We start from the raw sequence: 8,470 nt of genomic DNA, 5'->3' as shown, positions 1-8,470 counted from the left end.
CATTGATCGCAGCTTATTGGATATCTTTTCCCTTTTTTCTTTCTTTATTTTTTTCTGGATGATTTTTTTTACTTTTATTTTCTTATAAGGAGTAAGGGACGAAAGTAGGATTGGAACATAATATGTTAGAAACTTTATTAGCTAAATTAGTCAATATTGGATTATTGTGTGCAGTTTATATTATTCCTTGTGATTGATGAAATTTCTTAAGGTTTGCGATCCTGCCCAGTATTTCATTTCAGTACGTGAATCAGGATAGATAGGACAATGCTTAGGATCTTTGGCACATCTGATAGGATTATTTCTTGAGATCGGACAATACTCAGAATCTACACTGTTTGGTCCTTCTGATAATATTATTTTTCAATATTTTAAGATTTTTCTCTAAAACTCCATACCTAATCAACACAACATAATAATGCAATTTTGAGTCATGGAACATTATACGTGATCAAATAAGAACTAGCACAAAGCAACACTTGGTATTCTGATAAGGGCAGTATATTACTGGTCTAAGCCATCACCAGTATAGTTCGGTATAAACCTCAGTCAAAACACCACATAATCATGCAATTTTGAGTCATGGAACATGGTACATCATCAACCAGTACATCTCTTGTAAACAAGGTTGGTTTACACGAGAGGATGAATCCCTTGATCTTTCAACATGGTCTGGTTTTTAGTTCAGGTGCCTTCCGTGAGCTCATGCTCGGTCATGTCGAAACTGCTTGAAGCAATTTGATCTGATGCAATCTTGTATGCCATTGCGATTAGGGAATCGACGTACCTCTGATAAGCGTCCATTCGGATTTGCACATGCTTCTGAACCTGATCGAGCAGCAAAGAACAACTTTTAGTGGGAGCTTATGACTGTTTGTTGATGCACGATGTAGGCTCAAGGTGGATTAGATTGAGTTCGAGCAGCAGATGGAAAAATTCTTGCAATGGATTTAGATTGAAGACCGAACTAAATGCTAGTTTATCTATGAAAGATAGATGACCATAGACATGCCCAGACACTATTGCATCTTCTCACACATATAATGCATATAACTAAAGCAACGAAGATATAGGCATGTTTTAAAAATTGGTATTTTGGACCCATACTGATCATTGACTGGACGTATATGAGTCCAATATGTACCAGTATGCAGAAACACAGTACGTTGCTTACAGTTGCCAAGGAGAAGGGTGAAAGATAAGGTTGAGAAGGAGAATAACATGGGAGGAAGAGGAGAGAAGTACCTACATGCTAGTTAATCTATGAAAGATAGATGACCATAGACATGCCCAGACACTATGCATCTTCTCATACATATAATGCATGTAACTAAAGCAACAAAGATATAGGCATGGTTTAAAAATTGGTATTTTGGACCCATACCGATCATTGGCTGGACCTATACGAGTCCAATACGTACCAGTATGCAGAAACACAGTACGTTGCTTACAGTCGCCAAGGAGAAGGGTGAAAGATAAGGATGAGAAGGAGAATAACATGGAGGAAGAGGAGAGAAGTACCAAATGACGAACAGCAGACGGCAGCTGCAAGCAACCTGCAGTGGCGAACGGGGATAGGGAGTGTGGACTTTTTCCGAGAAAGGGAGAGCGATAGATTATATCATTCTAAACCCTACATATGATAGATTAAAAAAAGGCTTACTCTCTAATTTTAGGTAAGTACCGAGCGAATCAGTCCTGAATCGCTCAAAATGGACTGATCTGCATCCCACCAATTCTTTGTAGGACCAGATTTACCATTTGGTACTACTGGTCTGGACTGTTTTCTAAACCATGCATATAGGTATCTATACATATAATAGGTAGAAAGCAGGAGAAATTTGTTACAGATAACAGTATGCTTAGTAAAAAGTATGTAGTTCAAAGGGCCCAGCGTTATCATACAAACAGGAGATTGGAGATGACAAATTGTTAGGTTATGCCAAAAAGAACATGTTGAAGGAGGTTAAAGAACCAAAACAAAATTGAAGAGACGAAGATTTAGTCACCTCAAGTTGTTCATGAAGTCTTCTTTGCACTTCCATCTGTACCCTCAATGCCTCTTTGACTTCCTGACCCCTAAAAGCAGAAAAACCGACCATGTTAATGTTTTCTGAAACATATATGTATATATCATGCACCATATAATATATACTATATTAAAACTACTAATCCATGTATAATAACTTAAAACTTGACCAGAAGGAAGATTTGATAGTGATATCATACTCGTTGACGTCAGGAGCAGGCACTCTTGGAGATAAAGCACTGCTGCTTGGATTCTCTAAAACGTAGGAAGCTGAAATTTGAGATTCAAAAAATTAAAAAGAAGAAAGAATGATCAGATAAGTTGTAACAAAATTAAATTATTAAAATTAAGTTATTACCAAGTGATAATGGAAATTTTGTATAGATCTTAAACATTTTTAGCTAATGCAAGACCATTCTTAAGGTCTACTAGAAAAATAGTGCTCCAACAATTGGCTACGACTACTTTTATAATACCATATATAGTCCCACATCGGAAGTGGGTTGAAAAACTAAATGGGCCTATAACCATTAGTTTTGTAATGCCCCCAACCCAATGGAAAACTGAGAATGGTATAATGCGACAATCCTATAGGTTTCCCTATAAGAATGCAAGGCCAGAACCAGAACAAATAGCTTTCTCAGAATAATTATTACATAATCCAGTTCATGATTAAACTCACAAGACATTAATAACATAATTCAATCAATAATCAATCCACCCATAAGACTTAAGAATTTATAACATTTCAATCCAAATAACATATATACAGAGTAATCTCAATGTACAGTGATCTCCATAGAATGATAGTATAATTCAACCAATAACCGATTCCACCATGCTTTCACTGTGCACTCTGAAAAAATTAGAGATAATCTTATGAGCAAACCACTGCTTAGTAAACACTATGACTCGTGCTAGTCAAAACTTATCATAAATGAGTTTTTTTTTAAACAAATGAATTCTTTATACATTTAACACATGCTTTCGAAATATACATAAACATCAAATACTTTCTTCATGCTCATAAAGTTTACAAAACATCGGTTTAATATATGTTTCAATCATGTCTTCTTAATAATACTTTTGAAAACAAAATACATTTAAATGCATGTTCATAAAGTAAGCATAGGTATAGCTAATGTTACATATCAAAGCAAAAACATTGTAGTGCAAAGAATATCATTCATATAAATATAGCTAAGAGTTCACAAATATTAATATAGCTAAGGTGTACAATCAGTTCAGAAGTCATAGTAGTATCAACGGCTACGGTCACGTTATATCCTCTTGACAAGGCCCAAAATCATGTTTAACCCACAAGGTTTTATGCCTAGAACCATGTTTAACTCATATAAGTGACACATATCTCCCTGTGTTAGGGCCTAGAAGAAACTAGTTTCTGAACAAATACCAATGTATAACCCTTATTGGTAGGGTCCAGATTATAGCCATACTAACCAGACAACTATCATGTTACTAAAAATAATATATTAATTACTTTCATACAAAACTAGGCGTTTTAGCAAATCCTTTTGCATATTTTTCTAAAACTGATGCATCATTTCAAAACTAATAATATTAATATATTTTTCAATGCTTTTCAAATATAATGGCTGAACAGACAATTTCATAGGAATCAAATAACATAAATCAACAAATGCTTATAACATAACAAATAACTATTCAAATCATGTGCTTTTCCAAATGGTAAACATCTAGGTTCTTTTGTAAGGCATTTGCATAATAAAAGAACCTTTAAATCATGTAAATCATATGTATTTATAATTTCTAAAGACATGAGTTAATACTTTCGAAAACAGACGAGTTATCAGACACTTACCCTGGTCATATATCCTTGATACAACATATTATGATCTTTCATTTCCTTATTCTTCCAATATCACATTTTCTTCCTTTTTATTTACTTTATAATATGAATATCCAATTAACTAAGAACATCATGGTTCATCAATCTATAATCCAAAACATAAATCTAATTAATGAGAATACAAGAGAGTTCAAAACCATAGCTAATATTATTTTCCCAAGCTTGATCTGAATCCATTTGACATCAAAACGAGTCCTCAATATATTTTCCTTGATTTTTCTTTTATTTTTATTTTTCTTATTCTCTTTCTTTCTTTTTTTTTCTCTCCTTCAACAGAAGCCTATCTCCTCTCATTTATTTTTTTCTTTTCTATTTTTTATTCCTTTTTCTTTCTTTCTCTCCTTCCCTTAGATCCTCTCTCACTTTTCTTCTCCCACCGCAGAAGCGTATCTCCTCTTAAAAAATCTTCTTCACTTCTTCTTCTCTTTCCCCTCTTCTTCTTCTTCCCTCTCCTCTTCTCCTTTTGCTTCTTCTCACAGCCGAGACCTATTTCCTCTTTCTCTCCTTTCTCCCTTCTCTTCTTCTCTTTTCTTTCCCTTCTCCTTCTCTTTCCTTCCTCTTCTCCCTCCTCTGTTCTTCCTCTCTTCTTCTTCTCCTCCAATTCCCTCTCTGTTTCCCTCTTTCTCTCCCACCCGCTCCCATGCAGCCTCTGTTTCCTCATGAGGGAGTGGCAGTTAAGAGAGGCGGTGAGAAGAAAACACTTATTATTTTTTATGTACTTTTGCAATTTAGTCCCTGCAAATTCTATATTTACAACTAGGTTCTCAAATTAAATTTGGGGTATTAAGTTTGGACCCAAATATTTTAAGCAGTTCAGGCTCGACAAAGTTAATGGATCAATTATTCATCAAGTTAGGTCATGACAGAGAAGAGATGGCATCAAAAAGCACGGCCTAATATTGGGCATAGTGATGGGCTTGAGTAGGAAAAGACTAAGTGTAGATGGGGCTAGAAGACGCACCACCGCATGAAGCCATCACTCAAGCCTCACATGCATCATACTAGAGTCTGCTACCATTAATTTAGGCTCAAATATTTAGGTTAGTAGTTCACACTCAATGAAATTTACAGATTAGTTATTTCATCAAGTCAAATCATGACAACATCTTGTAAAAAATTAATCATGCCAAAATCTACTTGTAGGATGGGCAATGCCAAAAGGAAAGACAAAATACGATCTTGCTCAAGAATTTAGGTGTTCCTCTTTGTAATAAGAAAAAAACTCACTCCAGAGTTTAGTATAAGTTTCACTTTGTATTCACTATCAATTGTCTCATGTAGTACCTTATAGAAAAGAAGTTTTCATGACAAGGTTCATCGACAACATTGAGAGTTTAAGAGAGAACTAGGAAGAGCTCCATGACCCAAGATGCCCGATAAAATAAGACCAGATAATGAAGCATGAACTGAGACAGACTCCAGCTAAAATTTTCTTTAGAAGACAGCCTCTGTCTTATGAAGATAGAATGTGGAATGTCTAAATATAACATTAGATTTATCAAGTTTTCACAAACTTTTGGAGGCTCAAATAACAAGTTGATACAATGGATTAAGCATGGATAATAGAAAAAGGAAGTTGAATCTATAAACTCACCATCCTTTGACTGCTCAGTTAATTCTTTGCCTGATTGCTTTCCTTGTCGGTATTTCTGGAAACATTAACAGGGAAAAGCAATTATCCCAGTGTAAATGTCATTCAGATTTTAGCAACAAAGAGTTTAAGGGAGTACTATAACATGAAGTTTAACCTGGAGGTGACTTTTCAAGTGAAAAAGAGTAAGTCCTTTAACACCCATTGTTCGCATGATAGCCTTTGGAGTTGCCTCTGCATTAGGCACCAACGCACCATGTGACATACATATGGTATTTAGAACCAACAATTTACGTAAAAAATAAAATCCTAAAATATGAGACTAACTTGGGGAGATATTTAGGGCTCTACTTCTACCTTTGTTCCCTAGTCATAGCATCAGTATTAAATGCTACAAAAGAAAAAAATAATTATCCATTTTCATAAAATGCCAATTTTATACTAAAATAGAAAAAGAAATAATATATACTCGACACCTATAATACAAAGTGATTAAGACCATTTACACGGAAGCATATAGAAGAGTTAATATAAGGAAAAAAGCCATAGATCTAAGGCACATCTTCAACAACCGAAAGTGGTCTAAAACCAGCCCAAAGATACCAATTTATCTAAAGATATGTATCAGCATTCATCAAACCTGATAATGCTGAAGCAAAAAAGCACATGCATAGCTTACTATAAGAGAAACAGCATTGCAATAATAACAAGCACACCTACATGTCAAAAAGTGAATAAGGTAATCAATCAGACAGCAAAATTGAAGTTCTCCTCAAGTAGTTCAAACTATTTTGGCATGTTATATTTAAGTTGTCTAATATTTTGATCCATAAAAGTTGGTAGTTCCGGAATCACTTTATGAACTTTTCCTTTAATCCTCATCTTTCTTGATCTGTTTATATTAACTACTAAGATGCACTTTATCCACCAGTTCTATTCTGTAACCTTAAGCATGGAACAGAGTCATCTATTGATGATTCATATACTGCAGTGATCACCAATGAGTAGAGGGAAAAAACAGTGGACTCCAGATAGAAAATGGCTGCATGCATATGATCGGAACAAGCTAACCAGAAACATCATGAAAGATCCAATTAGAGTTTTCAGCAAGTTAAGTAAACCGTAGTAAAGCCAACAAGAAAGTGGCAAAGAGAAACTGTTGAAAGATGAGTTATAGCCGGTATTGAATGCCCACGAAAAAATCAAAACCGACTTAAAGCTTGAAGAGTTCCCAACGATCGACAAGTTAGCATTTGGAAGATACTAAGCATTTAAGGGAGAAATTTCCAAAGGACACGACAATTGTAGAGGCAAAATATGAGAGTAATTTGGAAGGATCAGTCTTTAGAGGGACAAAGAGGCAACACCACCAAATATCTCCTGATTGGATCACCAAATAAACCAGAAGTTAATTATTGTTCACGAGAGAGTACCAACAGATTTCTAGTAACAACAAAGACAAAAAGACAAACACTTGGTACGCGATTTAAGAGGGGGGAAAAGCAACAAGCAGCGGAAGCAGAAGGGTTCGTGAAACGATCACTAAGGACGCAGAAATCGCTTCAATGCTTGCAACGAAGGGCAAAAAGGTACGAACTTTCGGGACCTCCGAGCTGGGCGACGGCGTCGACGAAGCGCTCGTGGAGGTCGGCCGTCCATCGGAGGCGCGGCTTAGGGTCCGCCGTCAGGACTAGGCTCGGGCCGCGGGCCTCTTCCGGTGGAATCGAAGCTTCCGATCCGTGGATCAAGCCAGAAAACATCCTCCTTTCCAGCGGAAAGTCGAAACCCGGAAAGATCAAACCCAGTAGGAAGCAGAGAGGGAGGAGGAGGAGGAGGCGGCGGGTGCTTATTGGCTCTTTGGTGCTGGTTATTACACCATCGTCTCCGGTGTCTCAATGTGAATTGGGATTTGTCCCCATTAACGCTTTGGACCAATAGAGGAAAGCTTGGAGCTTTCTACTGATTGAGATGTGTCCTCAGAAGAGCTGGTAAAGACCAAAACTTGGGAGGCGAGAGATGTGAAGGAAGTGCTCTCCCTATTCCTCTGTTGACTACTATGCTCAGCCGAAGAAGGATAAAAGGAAAAGGAAGAGAAATTGAAGTCTCATCAACTTCATTTGCATTCTTCATCAGACACTTTTTTGGCTTATCTTCTACATGTTTCCTATGTGTTAATTGAAGAGGAACAGTACACTGGAGGTGTATCTATTGTCGTCTTTCTTGAAGTGAAGCATATGAAGGTTTTGGCCTCTGTGATCATCATTGATCTTATTAAATATAAATATATATATATATATATATGATGAATTATTTTTGTTTGTTGATTCCATTGGAACTTGTTATAAATACTTGAGATTTTTTTTTCTTAAAATTCAGGATCTGAGGAGGATCAATGTATATCGTTTTTAACGACAATAAAAAGTGTTTTGGTGACTTGATTTATTGATCACAAAATATTTTTTTGTGAAATATTCATGAATTTCATTGGATGAATAATTGTAAAAATCTATCCTTTGACTAAACCTAATTGTTCATATTAAATTAAGCTAGAAACATATCTTTAAGCCTGCTTCCAGGTTCACTTGGTAAGTGCTCATAAAGAAATTAGCATGAAACTAATGATTGACTGAGAATGGCTGTCATTTTCACAATGAAAACTATCCATCATTATGAGTTGGGCAGTTCCATTGTTAACCACTAATTATTGGTGTGATCTACTCATCAATTCCATCAATGCATGATGATGACTTTTGTGGTTTCTATTCAGACTGTTAGGTTGTTTATCTTCTTGATTGAATTGATCAACCAATTTCTTGCCTTAATCCTGTATTAATGCAGGTTTTCTATCATTTGTTGCTTATCTAAACAACAGACAACCTCTACTTTCCATCATTAGTTTGCTAGATGCAGAACACTTCTTTGATGCTGAAGATATGTTATCAGAAAAACCAATGAAGCC

At 35.8% G+C, this 8,470-nt stretch overlaps 1 protein-coding gene across 2 annotated transcripts; it reads right to left on the bottom strand.

Moving 5' to 3' along the window:
- Window positions 1–485: 485 nt before the first annotated feature.
- Window positions 486–7,704, bottom strand: LOC135628950 (protein PHR1-LIKE 2-like). Of its 2 annotated transcripts, none has more exons than XM_065135978.1 (6): window positions 7,118–7,704; window positions 5,669–5,745; window positions 5,515–5,569; window positions 2,230–2,299; window positions 2,010–2,079; window positions 486–828 (listed from the first exon to the last, which is right to left on the bottom strand). In XM_065135978.1, the coding sequence occupies exons 1-6, from the start codon at window positions 7,269–7,271 to the stop codon at window positions 685–687; spliced, it is 570 nt and encodes a 189-aa protein (XP_064992050.1). In that variant the 5' UTR covers window positions 7,272–7,704; the 3' UTR covers window positions 486–684. The 2 variants fall into 2 exon arrangements, with proteins under 2 accessions (XP_064992050.1, XP_064992049.1); XM_065135977.1 differs by having other exon boundaries at window positions 7,109–7,698.
- Between the last annotated feature and the right edge of the window lie 766 nt (window positions 7,705–8,470).

Source organism: Musa acuminata, chromosome BXJ3-1 (assembly GCF_036884655.1).
Source record: "Musa acuminata AAA Group cultivar baxijiao chromosome BXJ3-1, Cavendish_Baxijiao_AAA, whole genome shotgun sequence".
Taxonomy (NCBI): Eukaryota; Viridiplantae; Streptophyta; class Magnoliopsida; order Zingiberales; family Musaceae; genus Musa; species Musa acuminata.
This window is presented reverse-complemented; position numbering and strand designations above follow the sequence as displayed.